The sequence below is a fragment of the Toxotes jaculatrix genome, chromosome 17, assembly GCF_017976425.1.
Source record: "Toxotes jaculatrix isolate fToxJac2 chromosome 17, fToxJac2.pri, whole genome shotgun sequence".
In the NCBI taxonomy this organism is placed as follows: Eukaryota; Metazoa; Chordata; class Actinopteri; family Toxotidae; genus Toxotes; species Toxotes jaculatrix.
The window spans coordinates 17,742,850-17,760,713 of NC_054410.1; the positions used below are offsets into that span (position 1 = coordinate 17,742,850).

The 17,864-nt window shown below is 40.8% G+C and overlaps 3 protein-coding genes across 3 annotated transcripts; all 3 read right to left on the minus strand.

Moving 5' to 3' along the window:
- Positions 1 to 1,019: 1,019 nt before the first annotated feature.
- On the minus strand, positions 1,020 to 5,832 carry LOC121197161 (alcohol dehydrogenase class-3 chain L). The gene is made up of 9 exons (XM_041060599.1): positions 5,719 to 5,832; positions 5,038 to 5,139; positions 4,342 to 4,483; positions 4,174 to 4,261; positions 3,845 to 4,064; positions 3,187 to 3,447; positions 2,819 to 2,954; positions 1,672 to 1,810; positions 1,020 to 1,409 (listed from the first exon to the last, which is right to left on the minus strand). Exons 1-9 carry the CDS (start codon positions 5,734 to 5,736, stop codon positions 1,385 to 1,387), a joined length of 1,131 nt encoding a protein of 376 aa, XP_040916533.1. The 5' UTR covers positions 5,737 to 5,832; the 3' UTR covers positions 1,020 to 1,384.
- A 1,223-nt stretch (positions 5,833 to 7,055) lies between these two features.
- On the minus strand, positions 7,056 to 11,028 carry LOC121197162 (alcohol dehydrogenase 1-like). Its single transcript, XM_041060600.1, has 9 exons — positions 10,756 to 11,028; positions 10,172 to 10,273; positions 9,811 to 9,946; positions 9,227 to 9,314; positions 8,818 to 9,037; positions 8,447 to 8,707; positions 7,887 to 8,019; positions 7,607 to 7,745; positions 7,056 to 7,493 (listed from the first exon to the last, which is right to left on the minus strand). Exons 1-9 carry the CDS (start codon positions 10,771 to 10,773, stop codon positions 7,460 to 7,462), a joined length of 1,131 nt encoding a protein of 376 aa, XP_040916534.1. The 5' UTR covers positions 10,774 to 11,028; the 3' UTR covers positions 7,056 to 7,459.
- Positions 11,029 to 13,147: 2,119 nt separating this feature from the next.
- On the minus strand, positions 13,148 to 17,842 carry LOC121197160 (alcohol dehydrogenase 1-like). Its single transcript, XM_041060598.1, has 9 exons — positions 17,610 to 17,842; positions 16,381 to 16,482; positions 14,949 to 15,090; positions 14,748 to 14,835; positions 14,243 to 14,462; positions 13,902 to 14,162; positions 13,670 to 13,802; positions 13,428 to 13,566; positions 13,148 to 13,336 (listed from the first exon to the last, which is right to left on the minus strand). The coding sequence occupies exons 1-9, from the start codon at positions 17,625 to 17,627 to the stop codon at positions 13,303 to 13,305; spliced, it is 1,137 nt and encodes a 378-aa protein (XP_040916532.1). The 5' UTR covers positions 17,628 to 17,842; the 3' UTR covers positions 13,148 to 13,302.
- Between the last annotated feature and the right edge of the window lie 22 nt (positions 17,843 to 17,864).

The window sequence follows — 17,864 nt, forward strand, 5'->3', positions numbered from 1 at the left end:
ATGCAGTGCAGTCCCAATAATCATTTTGCCGTGAATGCAGGATTCACTGTAGATTACTTCAAAGTCCAACTCTAAACTTTATTATCTTTAAAACATTATTTTCATGGCATTTTTTGCCTGTATTGGACAGTTCATTTGACAGTTTAGTGAAGAGACAGACAGGAAACAAGGGTCTGGAACCACGTTAGCACTGAACCACAGACATTGCAGATATCTGGCATCTGATATAACCATTCACAGAACTTTATCATCTACTGTGTATTTAGTTTAATGCAGAATATACAGTTTTCAAAAGCCAGTCTTACTCTGCATAATCTCATGTACTGATGTCTGCATAAATTGTATGTTTTATATCTTTGCTCTTTATATAATCATGAGAAAATGATCACTGCAGACCCTGTTTCAATAAGAATTACTTTCTGTTTGATCATTTCATTTGTAAGTTGACTGAATATGATCAGCACGTACAAATTTACTACATGGCCGCTGCTTTTCCTGCTTCTTCTTCTGTGGTGAAAAAAGAGGCTGAATGAAAATCAGAAATAGGTTGAGGTTAATTAACCCCATCAGGCTAAAACACCCACAATCCTTTGAGCCGCCCATTTCAATATTATATGTCCTCGTCAGACTTGTCTTCATCACCACAGAAATACTAGAGAGGAGTAAAAATGCGGCTGCAGCTGCTGTAGAGCATGAAGTAAGCTGTTGGGAAACATGGCTGTTGACATGTTTTGCCTGTTTTGCCTAACAAGGAACGGCACAGCTGAATACAAGGCGTCGCAGTAATTCTCTCAAGTCAGTTACAGTTTGAGTCAACATTTTTGGAAGTGGAAATAGATTCCCCAAGCGTGGAGACACTTAAATTTACACTGAAAAGCTTGTGTAGCCGTTTGTGAATCGGACAAAGGACTAAAACCAGCCTCGTGCTCAAATCCTGCAGGGAGAAAAATCAGAGGATGTTTTGCAAGTATTTAACAGGCTAGACTTCATCCGCAGTGTTTTCAACATGCTTTTAAACAACCTCATCAGGCCTGTGTCTGTGCTGCTCCTACTCAGCAAGTCCAAATCCATTAACAACCTGCCAACGCTGATGCCATTTGGCTGTTTGTGGTTGCACTGCCTTATTATTCATTCAGCGGAGATCAAAGGACATTTCTGAATATTTCTGAATAATCTTGTTTTGGTTCGTCAGTTTTTTCCCTCTCACAAATGTTCTCTCTGTGTATGTGTGTTCCTTCGGGGGGTGGAAACGCTGATCAAAGAGGTGTCTGACTGTGCATTGTTCTAATAAAACAGACTCGAGACAGGGGAACCGAAAGATTATTTATTAAACTGAGCAGAGTAAACATGGAGTGACATCATGGTTTTCTTCACTCCTCTGCATCTAGAACCGGAGGACAACGCGGATGCTGAAAGAGGACAGTGGGATTAGACTGTGAATGTCAGACTTTTTCTAAGGCTTAAAATACACTAACAACTCAGTTGGCGTGTTGGTGTTTCAATAAAGGCCTCTCAAGGTCTCACAACTCTCCTCAGCATCTCAGCTGTGTCCTCAAAAGAAGGCAGCAGCGATGCATAAGGTCTAACGGACGAAAACCCAGAGGGACGCTAGAGCTCTACGCACATTAACATAACAAACAGCTCCAACATGTATCTTAAATGGAGGCTTACCATTTCCCAGCATGCATGAGATCAAAACCATCAGTGATCTTCTCAAAGGGCAAAGTGTGAGTCACAAATTCGTCCACTTTGAGCTTCTTGTTCATATACTCCTCCACCAGTTTGGGGACACTGTCGACACTTTTGTATCCTGGGGAAAAGTGTACGTGTGAAAAGGCAAACAGATTACACTGTTTATAGAAGTTACACAACTGTGTTTCCACAAAAGTGACAAACTGAAGAATAATTGTACTAAATCTACACCCACGCATTTTTTGGGGGGGTATTTGAACATTTGTCAGTGTAAATGCTTGTGTAACAGTTCGGCTTCCAGCCAGAACCACAAAGCATTTACTGTAGAAAAGGAATGATTAGCTGGCTTTGTGCAGTATGTGCTTATTATGTTCCCCTGTATGAGAGCTGAGAGTAGAAATATGGAGTGGATGAGTTGAAAATGATTCATCCAGGGAAAATAAAAGCGTTTTCCCATGCTGTTACGCTGACCTGAACTGCTTCCTTCATTTCAAAACATTCAGCTCAGCTCCTTTGTTATTCGTTGGTTCCCCAGTATTAATGATTGATAAAAATAAAATCAGGTTACGTCGGGAAGCATGAACCTTTTCTTCTGTAGGAAGCATTACAGAAAGAGTCTGAGAGCCACAGAACTCAAGTACGGATTAAAAGTTTGACAAGATGATGCTGAAAGGTTTTCACTTTCACCTTATGAACCATGAAACTCTGTGACATGAACCAAACGTGAAAAACCATTCAGTAGTTGAAGAGACATTATACATAACTAACAAAAATATCAACAGCACTAGAGGAAAAGTAGGGGGACTGGCGAAGTCTTTGGGACTGGTCCTCTGGGGACCACGAATGTCTGCACAAAATTTCCCTGCAATTCATCTGATAGTTGTTGAGATAATTCAGTCTGGACCCAAAGTGGTAGTGAACTAACCAACCAACACCACCATCCCTAAAGTCCAACTACCAGTAAATCTCAGTTTGTTGTTCATTATAGAGCGAACTGTTAGAGAGTCAGTTGAAAACCGAGTAGTAAATGAGTGAAAGAGAGAAACAGCCACAGTTATTGGTTATAATACTTTAAAATAACTTTATCTTGAATCAGCTGTCATCCTCACAACAACTAACTAGTTACCTCCGAATGCAGTTCCTTTCCAGGTGCGTCCGGTCACCAGCTGGAAGGGCCGGGTGGAGATCTCTTGTCCAGCTGCTGCCACCCCAATGATGACGCTAGTTCCCCATCCTTTATGACAGGCCTCCAGGGCGGCTCTCTGCCACCAAGGAACAATATCATCACTCTTATTTCCTCAACCTGGTCCGAACAGCACCTGGCTACAAATTCAACCTAATATGTTTGCACATTGCTCAGGTGTGATTACGATATGTGTACGATAAAAATTAAAATTACTGGTAATTTTATGGGAAAAAAAGTATTCAAATGAATACCTGCTACACAACAAAAGGTACTGGTCAGTAATGTGGGATTAATATTTCCCCACTCACCATGATTGCCACATTGCCCACACATTCAAAGGAGTAGTCCACGCCTCCATCTGTCATCTCTACCAGGACCTCTTGGATTGGCTTGCTGTGCTCCTTTGGGTTCACCACGTCTGTGGCCCCGAACTCTCGGGCCGTCGGAAACTTGTCCGGGTTAAGATCGACTCCAATAATCCTGGCTGCCCCGGCTGCTTTACAGCCCATGATTGCTGCGAGGCCCAGTGCCCCCAGGCCAAACACCGCACAGGTTGAACCAGCCTCCACCTGCAGGGTGAGGGACAGGAGAGACAAACACAGGTCAGCACAGCTCAGTGGGTCTTAATAAAACAGTACACAGCAGGAATAACAATGAAGCTGAAAAGAATATAATACAGCTTTACTGCCTTAAATCAAGGCAACATGATGATTAGAAAAGGAGCCAACAGGGAATTGTGACTACAAAAATGGATGATCAAAGATACAATGTTTGAGACTGAGGAAGTGAAAAAAGCATTCATAGCTCATTATTCATTCAATTTTGATTTAAGTTTATGACTTTTGTTTTTTCTTGGCAATTATCTCGGGTAAACCAATTTCTCATTTCCACACACATCCCACTATCAGTGCCTGGCTGTGAGGAGTAATCGTAGCAGAGTGATATTGGGGGAGGAGGTTGATTTACCTTGGCAGTGTTCAAAGCAGCTCCATAACCGGTGGTGATGCCACAGCCAAGCAGACAAACCTTGTCCAGAGGGGCCTCGTGGTTCACTTTGGCCAGGGAAATCTCAGCCACCACAGTGTACTCAGAGAACGTGCTGCAGCCCATGAAGTGGAAGAGGCTCTTGCCTTTGCAGGAGAAACGGGTCGTCCCATCTGGCATCAAGCCTTTGCCCTGGGTGAGCCTGGAGAAGGAGACACAGATCAAGCTGTGCAGAGGTGCAGCACAAAGCAAGATAGATTTTTTTTTTATTGTAGCGGCTGATCTGTGCAGCTTTAACCCAGGACAGTTACCTGATCTTTTGACACAGGTTGGTTTTGGGATTTTTACAGAACTTGCACTCTCCACACTGTGGGACATATAAGGGAATGACCGTGTCTCCTAAAATACAAGCGCACTGTTAAATATGAGCCCTTACATTGCAATAATCAATTTAACCATGTACAAAAAGAGAAGAGAACCTGGCTGAAACTTGGTGACCCCCTCTCCGACACTCTCCACAATACCAGCTCCCTCATGGCCCAGCACTACAGGGAAGACTCCCTCAGGATCAGAGCCGCTCAGTGTGTAGGAGTCGGTGTGACAGATCCCTGTGGCCACGACCTGAAATAAAGGACCGGGATCTGATCCACGCAGAATCATTTAAAAGTACTAATGTGATTATTTGAGGATGAGTATCTGCTGAAATGCAGGGAAATCAATCAGTTCAGGAATAAACTCTCCTCTGGTTCTTATTTAATCTTCTATTAGAAATATCACTGATTAGCGAGTATCTCTTTAACTTGAGGTTACAATACTGGTCTAAAGATTGTGTTAAAATAAATAAGTACAGTAACAATGAAGGAGACTCCTTGTTTTACAGCATATAGCAGGAAATAACTAAGGGTTCAAAGTCCCCCGTAGTCTTGGACAGCAAATATACTAAATAATGGAAACTGACTATAGATAAGCATTGAAAAGAAGCTGGTAATTATAAGGTGGAGGCTATAAACAGTGTATTTATAGTCTACAGGTATAGATACAGTAGCCTATCTAAGATAGGTTTTAGTTGTAACATCACTTTTATCTGATTAGAAATAAATTACAAGGCAAGCATGTAGTGACTGAAGAGTTTACTCCAGTATTTTTATCTTAACACATCGCCCCTGAGTCTTTACCTTAAGGCGAACCTCCCCAGCTTTAGGAGGCGCCACTTCCACCTCCTCCATCACGAGAGGTTTCCCAGCCTCCCATGCTACTGCAGCCCTGCACCGGATCACCTACAAGACAACATCCAAGAGCTTCAGCTGGTCTGGAATCTGTCAGCGTAACAGCTCTCTGGACATTTAACCCATTCAGTGCCATGGTGGAAGCAGCCGAGTAAAAGGAAGAAGGAAAATAAAATCACAGTCGACTTTTTTTGGGCCATAGAGAACAGGATCGGGGTCAATTCACTATCAGTACTTGTCTGTTTCTCCACAGGCTGATATAACTGAGCCATGGGAAACTGTCTTTGAGACATACTTTGACCTTTTTGTCCCACCCAGTGTGGAAATGTTGCAATAACAGGAAGTCTGAAGAAGAATTCTCAGCACAAGAAGTCTTCCAAGAGACACAATAAACTCTCCAATGACTTCTTTTTTTTTTGTCTATTACAGATTGTGAAAGCAGGACTGTTCAGATTCAAACCCACCCTAAATGTCTTCGTACTGTAAACACTCCCTCTGCTCTATAAACATTTGACTGAGCGAAGGAAAAGTCCAAGCAGTGTTTCTGTGCGTAGAACGACTCAAATCAAACATTCACGGAAATTCATTATGCCAATACGACTAATTGTGAAGAGAAGTCAGCACGCTTACCTTCCCTGCAGCTGCCATGCTGTTGAACAACTACACTCTCACTCACAGGGTGAGGTAAGAGTGTAGGTCTTATCAGAGTTTAGACCAATCACAAGGAAGGGTCCTGCCTCTGTGGGTTGGGTGTCCAAACAATGCTGATATTTCCACTTCCCACAATGCTCATTTCCTTCCGCAAATATTTTAACTGGGGTCATTGTATATATATACATATATATACACACTCACACACTTTTCTGTGTGGCGTTTGCACGTTCTCCTTGTGTTTGCGTGGGTTCCCTCTGGGTTCTCCGGTCTCCTCCCATAGTCCAGAGACATGCATATCAGGTTGGCGACTCTAAATCTTCCATAGGTGTGAATGTGAGTGTGAATGGTAGTTTAATGTATAGAAAATACAAACACACACACACACACACACATATATATATTTTACCTTTAGTTGCAGGCTGCATTCATTCTACAATTTTGTTATATCATATAAACATGACAATTGGACAAATTTCTGAGAAAACAAAAGGTTGCAATAGCAAGACAATTTTATCATGTTATTCAAATTGGGAAGGATATGACAGCAGCTTCAAAGAGGACAGTGTCTTGCTGACATTAACTTTGAACGCTGAAAGAAATGTGCAGATTAGCTGGATTGCGTGTTCCTTTAAGACATAAACTCAAATTTAAAAAATCATGATTCAAAAAGCAGATGAAAACAAGGCTTTGGCAGGATTGATTATCATGCTCTGCATTCCTGGATCTGTTGTGGGGTTAGTTAGGGTCCTGTTGAAATCATAGCCGATCACATCTGCTTCTCTCATTGTCTCAAAATGCTGTATGACTTTCCCACTGAGACGCACAGTTTAATGAAGCTCAGAGTCCAGATCAGCCCGTTATCCGAGGAAACTGATGTTCTTGCTGAACACATGCAGGGATGCTAGTCTAAGTATAAAGCAAACAAATATAAATATATTGCCAAGGAAAGATAATGTATCTTTTCTTAATTTAATCCCCCTTTCGAAAGTGCACGGTTGTGTATGGAATCCCAATGATCCAAACAGTAAAAATAATTGCTGTTAAGGAGGAAAATGTGCTGCTACATCTGCTACACTCCAACAATGGTGGTGAGGCCACCACAGATCTGCCTGTGGAAATCTAACAATGTGAGGTTGTGGTGCTACTTTTGCCAAACAAATTAGACACAAAATGACATGTACAATTGTAAACCTACTCTAACCTTAAGAAGTTAATGTATATGATCTCATGGACGAATCCTGGAGCCCATCCTCGCAGAATAATCACAAAGCTGCCTCCCAAATTAAGCTAACATTGAAATAATCAGAGCTAAAACAGTTTAAACACAGTTTAATAGAGCACTCAGAGTCACTGATACTCTGACACACAACACAGTCAGACCAGAAGACAAACAAGGAACTCACAGATTCCATCTGTTTAGATGGGGTCTGTCATGTATTTTGCTCCATAAACACGTGTTCTAAACACATGTTTAGTGTTTGCTCACATGAACACTGCAGATGACTCACACAAAGACAATCTGCATGTAATCCACTCAGTAATGCTGAGAGGCGAGTCACAATAAACAAGCCTGTTGAGAGATAAGAACTGTATTTTGTGTAAAATTTGACAGCTCACTTTAAATGTGCATTGTGTCATGTGCACAAAAATGATGGTTAAATTACATGTAATATAGTTACAGAATTATTTGTACATCGCTGAAAGCAACACAGCTGTTTTACTGTGGAGAAACACTCAGGACTGTCCGGATGCTGTGGAACAAAAAGAGGAGAAAGACATGAGCAGACCTGCACCTGTGAATACTGTATCTGTGTTATTAATGAGCCATTAATGATGACGACAAAGTACAGGAGAGTAAATCTACCATTCGCAGCGCTTCATCAGTTCGATGGCGTCATTGACCTGGTCCAAAGTCATGTTGTGAGTGATAAACTCATCCAGCTTCACCTTCTTGTCCAGGTAGGCTTTAACCATCTGAGGCACACCATCCTTGCTTTTAAAGCCTGAGTTACAAAATGCACACAAAATAAGAGCACAGAGTCTCATACAGAACAGAACCAGCTAAAGAACTGCAGAACATAAGCATAAAGCCATTCAATTTCTAGGGATTCATTAGTCAGTGGTAATTGTCATATTGGTCTCACCTCCAAACATGGAGCCCTTCCATGTGCGTCCAGTGATGAGCTGAATGGGTCGAGCAGCAAAGTCTTGCAAGTCTGTCCAGCCAACAATCACGCTGACACCCCAGCCTTTCACACAAGACTCCAAGGCACTGCGCTAGATGGAGAACAGCACAATGTCAGTGGGCTTGTAACTGGAGGGGGTGCTGGTCTACATCTCAGGACAACCTGAGGAAATGTGGACAATGAAGGACACTCAGCTCTTCTTCACTGACAACTGCTGGAAAAGAGCAAGTTCACTTTGATTAGAACTGTGGTTTTCAAACTGGAGGTTCCAGGAAGTCGTCCCAGGTGGGGTCACAGGCTAAAATAAATTAATGTGAAATTAAATAATGCAGAGCATGGTGCAGACTAATAACGTCCCTTAAAATTTGTGCATCTCTGCCTCTCTCTGCTCAGCCCCTCCCTAATATTTTCATCCTCAAAAGGTTAAGAACCACTGTCTTGGAATACAGATAATTATTTTAATAGTTAAGTGACCTCTCAATTATATTCTCAAACCAGATTAAAACAAATCTCCTCACCATGACTTCCACATTCCCGACACATTCCAGGGAGAAGTCCACTCCTCCATCAGTCATCTCATGCAGCACTTGGCTGATGGGTTTATTGTGATCCTTGGGGTTCACAAAGTCGGTCGCACCAAACACCTTGGCCTTCTCAAACTTGTCTGGATTGATGTCAACAACAATAATCCTCTTGGCTCCTGCAAACTTGCAGCCCATGACTGCAGCCAAACCCACAGCTCCCAGGCCAAACACAGCACATGTGGATCCTGGTTCCACCTGAAGAGGCAAAAACATGGAACTTTAGGCTGGACTCCTTGATGTTCTACTCAGTAATAATCAGTAGTTTTCCTTGATTACTACAACATGTTGAACCATCGCGTACACACCTTAGCAGTATTAACTGCTGCTCCAAATCCTGTGCAGACTCCACAGCCAAGAAGACAAACTTTGTCCAGAGGGGCAGCGGGGTCGATCTTTGCCACGGCCATCTGGTTCATCACAGTGTACTCAGAGAAGGTGCTGGTTCCCACAAACTGCAGCACCTTCTTCCCTTTACAGGTAAACCTGGAGTCTGGTGCCACGGTCGCATTGCGATGAATTAAGGACCTGAACAAAATAACATTTGGTGTAGAAAACAATCCAAATTAACAAAAAAAAAGTTCTGCTGTGTCATCAGACAGCAGCTAAAGTGCTGGTGAATAGTATCTTTGTGTCAAATGGGCCTATAATAGTATGAAAACATCTAAGCGGAAATAAAAAGCTGAGTAGGAAGAACTGGATGCTTATGAAGCTCACCATGTTTTTTCACACTGGTTGCTCTTAGGATTCTTACAGAAGCGACATTCTCTACACTGGGAGACGAACAGAGGAATAACCTTGTCTCCTGAAATTCAAAAACAATGTTATATTGTGACTGCCAGATTTTACACAAACTTTTAGAATGAGCTAAAAAAAAATAAGGGCCGAATGGCAAAGAAAGTTATGTTAATGCATGGGTTAACTTAACAAGCTACAAATTGTTAATAGGGAGCTTTGGGATTGTCAAATGGCAAGGTAAACTACTTCAAACTTTCTGTTGCACATAGACTGAAAGACAGTTTTAAATTTGAACAGGTCTTTGTAGTTTAAATATTTAATTTCTTTCTCACGTTCAAATGAAAGTTTGAATTTCGAATGAAGTGACAACCATATTGGTCACTGTGTTTCTACATGTTGGACACAGCCAAGGTAGCTGTTTCCAAGATTTACACAATACTAAACTAAATGCATCCTAGCTTCATACTGAACACAGAGACGTGAGACTGATATAATCGCATCTCACTCTCAGAAAGACTGCAAATAAAAGTATTTCCCAAAATGTTTGACAATTGAAAACTGACCTGGCTGAAAGTCAGTGACTCCAGGCCCAACACTCTCCACGATCCCAGCTGCCTCATGGCCGAGGACGGTTGGGAAGAAAGCTTTGCTCTCCAAAAGTTGGTAAAGATCTGTATGGCACACTGCGGTCGCCACAATCTGCACAAAGACAATGACTACACAATGAAAAACACGGGCAGTTGAGGGGACAGGCTGATTGTGAGTGTTCTCTCTCAGTGGGTTGGGCAGCATTGATTTCTCATTATGTTGATAGTTTTCATTTTGTGTTAATGTAAAAGGTGGAAAGTTCATCCCCTTTCTTACAGATGCAGTAAAACAAACTTGTGTATGTACTGTCGTGTTTTAATATTGGACGTTTCTCACCTTGATGCGGACCTCGTTGGCCTGGGGCGGGGCTACCTCTATTTCCTCAATAACCAAAGGCTTCTTGGGCTCCCAGGCCACTGCTGCCTTGCACTTGATGATCTTGAGGACAATGACACCAGCATGAAATTAACAAGCATGAGTCGTGACAAATATTACTGAGGTATACTGCTATTAAAAGGTCGGTTTGGCGAGTTGTTTCAAACTGTGTATAAAGTTAAAACGGAACATGAGGCAGAGGGGAAAGAGGAGAGAGACAGATATGAGAACGAAAGACAGGGTATTTTAAGGTTAAGCTAACCTTAGGATTACCTATTACATAACAGCTTTACATTTTACTGCAGTAAAAGTAAAATAATTTTAACCTGCATGTCTGTACATAGACTTGCACATAAATAATGCACATTACGACTGTGACACACTTATAGCTATAGTTATATATCGTTACATCAAAGTTTTCTTTGATCTTCTTTCTTTATTTTATAGCTAACAAATTTTTAGTGTGTGCATAAATACACAGGCGCCTCAAACATGTCTTGTAACATCACATAAATGTCAGTGCTCACATGGTGGATGACGCTTACCTTACCAGCTGTGGTCATTTTTGCTGCAAAAAGAGGATAAAACAAGCAGATAAAAGGAGTTCAGAGAGGACAGGAGTGGGGACGAGATTCCAGTCTTGCACTTTATATAGCAGGGCAGGGACTTTGGCTTTGGCAGTACTTGGATTCCACGATTTCTTATTAGTAATGAAAGAAAAATAGTTTATATATTTAAAAAAAAAGGTCCTGCAGATCTGCAATACGTTCCCAGTTGCTCAGTAAAGAATAAATAACATCTGTGGAGCCTGTGTGAAATAAATGATCAGCAACCACCATAACTGAGTGTGAATCAGGTAAATCATCACCAACAAAAGTTAAACTTTAATTAGTGACCTATTGAAATGGATGCTGGAGAACAGGTTAGAACAAGTTGTGGGTCAGCATGTTGGGAAATATTTGCAAGCATATTTGCTTTCTTGCTGAGAGTTAGATGAGTGGATTGATATCACACAGACAGAACCAAATGTCAAAACATCAAACTTTACAGAGAGACGTAGTTACTACACTGCATTACATTCCCCAGTGTAGACCTTGTCAGTGGCAGGTTACATACATCGGTGAAGTGTCGGGTCAACGTAGAGTTTACACACTCGTGGATTTTGATTCATTGCTGTTTGTGTTCCCAAGCTTGTGTTTAAGTGAGAAAACACAACCTGATGAAATTCCTGTATTTGGTGAAATAAAGCTGATTTTGAATTTTAAACCTGGGTGTAATTTGTCATGGGGGGCTCTTGTGAGGGTCATTAACAATAATAAAGCAATGCGTGTTGCCATAATATTGCAGTTAATCTGATGATATTTAAATGCACAGTTTATGTAGCTGTATTGATCTTTACCAGTGTCCCATTCACAGAGACCACATGAGTTCAGACAAAGTGATTTTAAAATGGTTAGATTTTACAATTAGATATTCAGTTGCTTATAAAATTTAAGCTATAGCTATAAAGTAAGTTGTGGATATCACATTTTAATGACTTAGAATATAATTCTGAAACTTGTATTTGTCCTAGAAGGGAAAGTGGCCTCTCAAGGGGACAAATTATAAAAACCTGTCTCACACCTCTCATCACATCTCAGCTTTGTCCTCAACAGAGGGCAGCAGTGACACATAATGTCTTTAACATACAAAACCCCTAGGGCACATGAGAGCACTACACACATTAACATAAACAACTTCAAAATGTTTGACAGTGTGAGTCGCAAATTTATCCATTCTGAGCTCCTTGTCCATGTCCCCCTCCATCACTTTGGGAACACTATCCTGAGAAACGTGTAAAGGAGGTCAGTTATTCAGTAAAGAAAGATAGTGATGAGTGTTTCATCTGGTGGTTGCAAAACCATACAGTATTTTAGGTACAGTATAGTAAGCAGTTCTAATGATTCTGTCCTTTGTGTGTCTGAAAAAAACTGGAATGGGAAAAAAAACAAACTCACTTGGAATGAGTCACACAACACTATTCAAGCCAATCAGCTACAGGGAGGGTTCATGCTCTCGCACAGGACAAGGGAAAGAAGAAGAATGGAGACGTGGAATAGGTGGTCATCAGAGCAAGAGACACAGGCTAACAGATAGCAGCAATTCAAGGATTGCCAGGGTAAGGAAAAGAAGCAGTCAACTGTTCCATAGCCACCACACCGTGTGTAGTCATGTATGGGATTGATTGGGACTGCAGACAAAAAACTGGCGGTGATGTTCAGACGAGTACCAAGTACCAAACGTGTACCAGCAGCTGCATGACAGCGGTGTATACTCCACAACATAATCACATTGTCAATAAAGAGAGATGGATGAAGAAAAAAGGCAAAGAGGAGAACATCAGAAGAACATCAGAAGAACTATGATTTTCTCTGCATTACTTATTACAATAAAAATAATTTTAAGCTGATTTTAGTGAAGGACAAAGCATAAACATTCTGATGGACAGACTTTGAGACTGATTATCAACAAACTTAAAAAACTGTAAAAAAAATAAAAATTTTGAAACCACGGCATCAATTCTTAGTACTCAGATGTGAAGGCTGTTTGCAACTGAGTTGGCGCAAAAAAGCAGCAACTCCCACGGATGATGATGATAATATGGAGACTTACCTCCCGTAAAAAATAAGTGAAAAAAATTCCGATTGAAAATACAATTAAGTGTGTAAGCAAGTACTGGTAAAATCCAGATGGTGCAATGAAAAACGTGACAAGAACACTTCTGTCAGACAAACCAAAGAGTTTAGAGACTGTGTACAGAAAGTTTTGTGGATAACTGAATCTTGTTCCTATGGCATACAACACGACACTGTACAACTCGTGTTCTGCAATGACAATAAAGATTATTCTGATTCTGAACAAAACCAAAGCTCAAACAAGAAAATCACAGACCCCATCTGTTTAGAGCTTTTATTTCTCTCCATAAGGACTTAAACATGTTTAGTTTTTGCTTACATCGCATTGTGTATATGGTTATTGTGTTAAGATTCAGTAAAACACAGTTGCAGGTCATTAAATGAAAGCATTAAATGACTGAAAGAAACATGGTGGTCTCATTGTGGAGAAACATTTATAACCGTCCGGATGCTGTGGAGCAAAAACAAAACAGACACTTGTTAATTCTTTATTTGTGTAGCTACTTAGTGAATCATGAATAGTGGAGAAAGTATAAAGATACCATTTGCCGCGGTTCATCAGCTCAAAGGCATCATTGACCTGGTCCAAAGTCATGTTGTGAGTGATAAACTCATCCAGCTTCACCTTCTTGTCCAGGTAGGCTTTAACCATCTCAGGCACACCATCCTTGCTTTTAAAGCCTGAGCCACAGAGGAAACAAACATAATAAAATATGAACAAATACAGTCTTATCTTTCAAGTCAGTCGATAATGATGATCATACTTGTCTGAAAGGCGTCTCACCTCCAAACATAGAGCCCTTCCATGTGCGTCCAGTGATGAGCTGAATGGGTCGAGCAGCAAAGTCGTGCAAATTTGTCCAGCCAACAATCACGCTGACACCCCAGCCTTTGACACAAGACTCCAAGGCACTGCGCTGAGAAAATTAATAATATGGAAAAGAATCTTAAACACAATCCCCCTTTCTGAGCCAATTTACATTGAATCTTTATGTAAACCTTGCTATCCGCCTCACCATGACTTCCACATTCCCGACACATTCCAGGGAGAAGTCCACTCCTCCATCAGTCATCTCATGCAGCACTTGGTTGATGGGTTTATTGTGATCCTTGGGGTTCACAAAGTCGGTCGCACCAAACACCTTGGCCTTCTCAAACTTGTCTGGATTGATGTCAACAACAATAATCCTCTTGGCTCCTGCAAACTTGCAGCCCATGACTGCAGCCAAACCCACAGCTCCCAGGCCAAACACAGCACATGTGGATCCTGGTTCCACCTGAAGAGGCAAAAACATGGAACTTTAGGCTGGACTCCTTGATGTTCTATTCAAGTTCTATTCCCATAAAACATACACACCTTTGCAGTATTAACTGCTGCTCCAAATCCTGTGCAGACTGCACAGCCAAGAAGACAGACTTTGTCCAGAGGGGCAGCGGGGTCGATCTTTGCCACAGCAATCTGGTTCAAAACAGTGTACTCAGAGAAGGTGCTGGTTCCCACAAACTGCAGCACCTTCTTCCCTTTACAGGTAAACCTGGAGTCTGGTGCTGCCATCACGTCATAACCATGAGCAGCCCTGAACAAAGAATTTGAACAAAGTAAAAATAAAGCCTGAAACTAAATTGGTGAATTGTTTCTGTTTCATTAGAGGCTGCAACAAATATTTATTGACATGATCTATGTGCCCGAGAAGTGAAATCCAAAATATTCTGAAGACATGTTATCATGGGGTATTATCAGACAGCACCTAAAATTAAAGTTATGTTGGATAAAATGTACCATCAAAACGGTTTATCAGTGATGAATGAGATTAATGATTTCGAAGGAAGGCAAGATGGGCTGGAGGTGAATGTTGACTCACCAGCCTTCCTCACACTGGTTGGTCTTTGGACTCTTGCAGAAGCGACATTTTCTACAGTTGGGCAAACCCAAAGGGATAACCTTGTCTCCTGGAAGATAAAAGATAATAATGCTGCCATGTTAAATTAATTTTAGTCCACCTGTCAAAAAGTTAAATCAAATGTGAGATAAGTGTGTTTCCTTTGGGTGGGCTTCAACTGACCTGGCTGGAATTCAGTAACTCCCGGCCCAACACTCTCCACAATCCCCGCTCCCTCATGGCCGAGGACTATTGGGAAGCCATCGTTACGCTTACACTCAGAAAGGTGGTGAAGGTCTGTATGGCACACCCCGGTTGCTACAATCTGAATCCAAAACAGTAACCATACAGTGAAAACACTTGAACATTTGGGTATTGTGCTTTTTCTGAAGGTCCATTAGCAGTTTTCGACTACAAGGGGAATAAAGACTTGCAAAAGGACATGCCATAATAATAATAAGACAGACCAAAATGCTTATCCCACTAATGTTGGCTCTATGCCACATACTTCATCCATACCCTCTGTTTATGTCCCTGACCGTTTGAAAACTGTTTGCATTCAACCACTCTTAAAAAAATCTGGCCTTGAACTTTGACAACTATTAAACACTCTCTAAATTATCTTTTTTTTTGCTATTGACACTAGTTGACCACAGGATTCTGGCAGATAGACCCCAGCACCACCTCATCAGCCTTTCAACCTTGAAATGGTTTAGCTCTTACTCTTAGAATAGAGGGGGTTCTGTTTCCGTTGTTGAGTATTTCACATCCCTCCACTGTAAACTCTGGAGAAAACCAGAGATCCATCTTTGGGCATTTTTTTCTCGCTGTAAATGCTCCGACTTGGTTATATAAGTTGAAAGAATGGCACTTCATTCCACCTCTATGCAGATGATACACACATGTATATACCAGTGAAAAATGACATTTCCTCTACCGTTTCCACCTTAAGGGCATTGTTTAACAGATACAAAGGATTGGGTGTTAGCAAACTAACTTTCTTCAACTGAACTTCAACAAAAACAACATTTATATTATTAAATCTGCTTTTGTGCATGAGCAAATCCAGTCACCACTTGGTCTACTGTGCAAATATTTTTCTTCTGTCAGAAACCTTGGTGTGATTTTTGACCCCAGCCTCATCTTTGAAAACCTTGATATTTTGGAGTTTTACAGATACTGTATCCATCATACATGTGCTCATTTCCTTCGGACTTCATTACTGCAATGGTCTCTTAGCTGGTATAAATCAGAAACCACTTCACATACTCCAAATTGTTTAAAATGCTGCAGCCAGACTCCCTGCTACTCAAAGTACCAGATGATTGACCTTTTCTTCAACTGTCTTAATGTTGTGTTCCCTTTCAACAGTCTCTGCTGCCATCAGAAACTTGTTGGAGAAAACACAAGCAGCCAGTCACCACTCTTCTAATTCACACAGGTTATCTTTGTAGCCATTATAGCCTCAAGGTTACATATTAGTTATATTTTTGAGGAAGCCCATATCAGCTACAGTGGTGGTGTTGTTGTTTTGGTGGCTCCTTGAGTAGGCTCCGTAACTACACCATGACACCTTAATGTACATGAGTGTGTCGTGATAGTGGATATCTCTCACCTTGATGCGGACCTCATTGGCCTGGGGTGGGGCTACCTCTATTTCCTCAATCACCAGAGGCTTGTTTGGCTCCCAGGCCACTGCTGCCTTGCATTTGATGACCTTGAGGACAATGACACAGCATGAAATTGAGTACCATAAAATTCTAGGACCATAACTGGTGACTGGTGCAGCTAAACTATACTAGTATGAGTTGCCAGAAAGGTATTGGTGTGCCAGAATCTTTTCCTGGAACCCTTCAGGCATCCACTCAAGTTTTTTTTTTTGTAATTTCAGGTTCATTAACATCAACATGCTACATCAGCCAGAACTGTGGTGTAATGTTCTGGCCACTGAAATGTTCTCCTACATACTTGGAAGGGGAGGGGTAAGGGGCGAGGTATTCGGTTGGGTGAAATCTCAATCAATCAAACAGTATTATTAAATTTAAGGCTGGCAAATCAGTTGTCATACTTGGTGAATGAAGTGGTTTTCTTCATTTTTGGCCATTTTTATTCCACTGTGGAACCACAGTGAATTCACTGACGTTCACTGTTATCTTTTTTTTTTTTTTTTTTGGCTTACTCGCCAAAAAAGATAAGGCTGTCATCACTGCTAATATCAACAATTGTGTAAAACTGAAATATTTGCAGCCTTTGCCCAGTCAAAACAGGGTGCGCAACATTTCACTAGGGCATTTCACTGGACTTTACTTCTTTAAATGTGTAAGATAAGTACACACTTAATGTAGTAAAAACAATAATTTTAATCTGATTTTAGAGAAATAAACATGCATATGCACAGAGAATTCACATTCACAATTTACAGACTATTTGCACTACTGCGAATACTACAGATCACTCTTACACTGCTAAACTTGTTCATTTGGTTTTATGCAGTATACTGTATGTTATACTGTAGTCTTCACACTGCTAAAATAAGTCTAAATCTGAATCTAAATCTAAGAGTTACATTTAAACAGAGCACTTAAAGACTCAATAAACATTATTTACACTTCCAGAGTTGTCAGGTATAAGATCAAATATATTACACAGTTCAACCAATGAATTAAATATTGCATTCAAAAACAAAATGCATAGAAATTTGAAAACAGGCTATGATCACTTAAGAATTTCATAATATTCAAGTAAAATATTCTGATGCAAGCTTTGTCTGTCTATTTGAGAAACTATTTGATAAAATATCACAGTTGTACTTATGAATACTCCTATACTGAATTGTGCACCTACCTTACCAGCTGTGGCCATTTTTGCAGAAAAGATTAGTGACAAAAAATGAGAGAGGAGTTGAGAAAGATAAACAAGAGCTACTGTACCAGAGAGTGAGAGGCAAAGAACTTGGAGGTTTAAATACTACTGCAAGAAAAAAGTGGTTATGCAACAATTTAGATGGGCAGGGACTTTGTCACTGGTTATCAACTATAATTCTTCCTCAATTAAATTTGTGCCCAGTCTCGTCCATCCAGACTCATATAATATATGCAG

Coding starts and splice junctions, on each gene's coding strand:
- LOC121197161 (XM_041060599.1), bottom strand. Junction 1,811..2,818: donor GAAAGGAACTGCATTCGGAG/GTAACTAGTTAG, acceptor ACTTTTCCCCAG/GATACAAAAGTGTCGACAGT. Junction 1,410..1,671: donor CTCATGCATGCTGGGAAATG/GTAAGCCTCCAT, acceptor GTCCTCTTTCAG/CATCCGCGTTGTCCTCCGGT.
- LOC121197162 (XM_041060600.1), bottom strand. Junction 8,708..8,817: donor CAGCAGTTAATACTGCTAAG/GTGTGTACGCGA, acceptor TTGCCTCTTCAG/GTGGAACCAGGATCCACATG. Junction 7,746..7,886: donor GAAGGGCTCCATGTTTGGAG/GTGAGACCAATA, acceptor TTTGTAACTCAG/GCTTTAAAAGCAAGGATGGT.
- LOC121197160 (XM_041060598.1), bottom strand. Junction 14,836..14,948: donor AGTTACTGAATTCCAGCCAG/GTCAGTTGAAGC, acceptor TTTATCTTCCAG/GAGACAAGGTTATCCCTTTG. Junction 14,163..14,242: donor CAGCAGTTAATACTGCAAAG/GTGTGTATGTTT, acceptor TTGCCTCTTCAG/GTGGAACCAGGATCCACATG.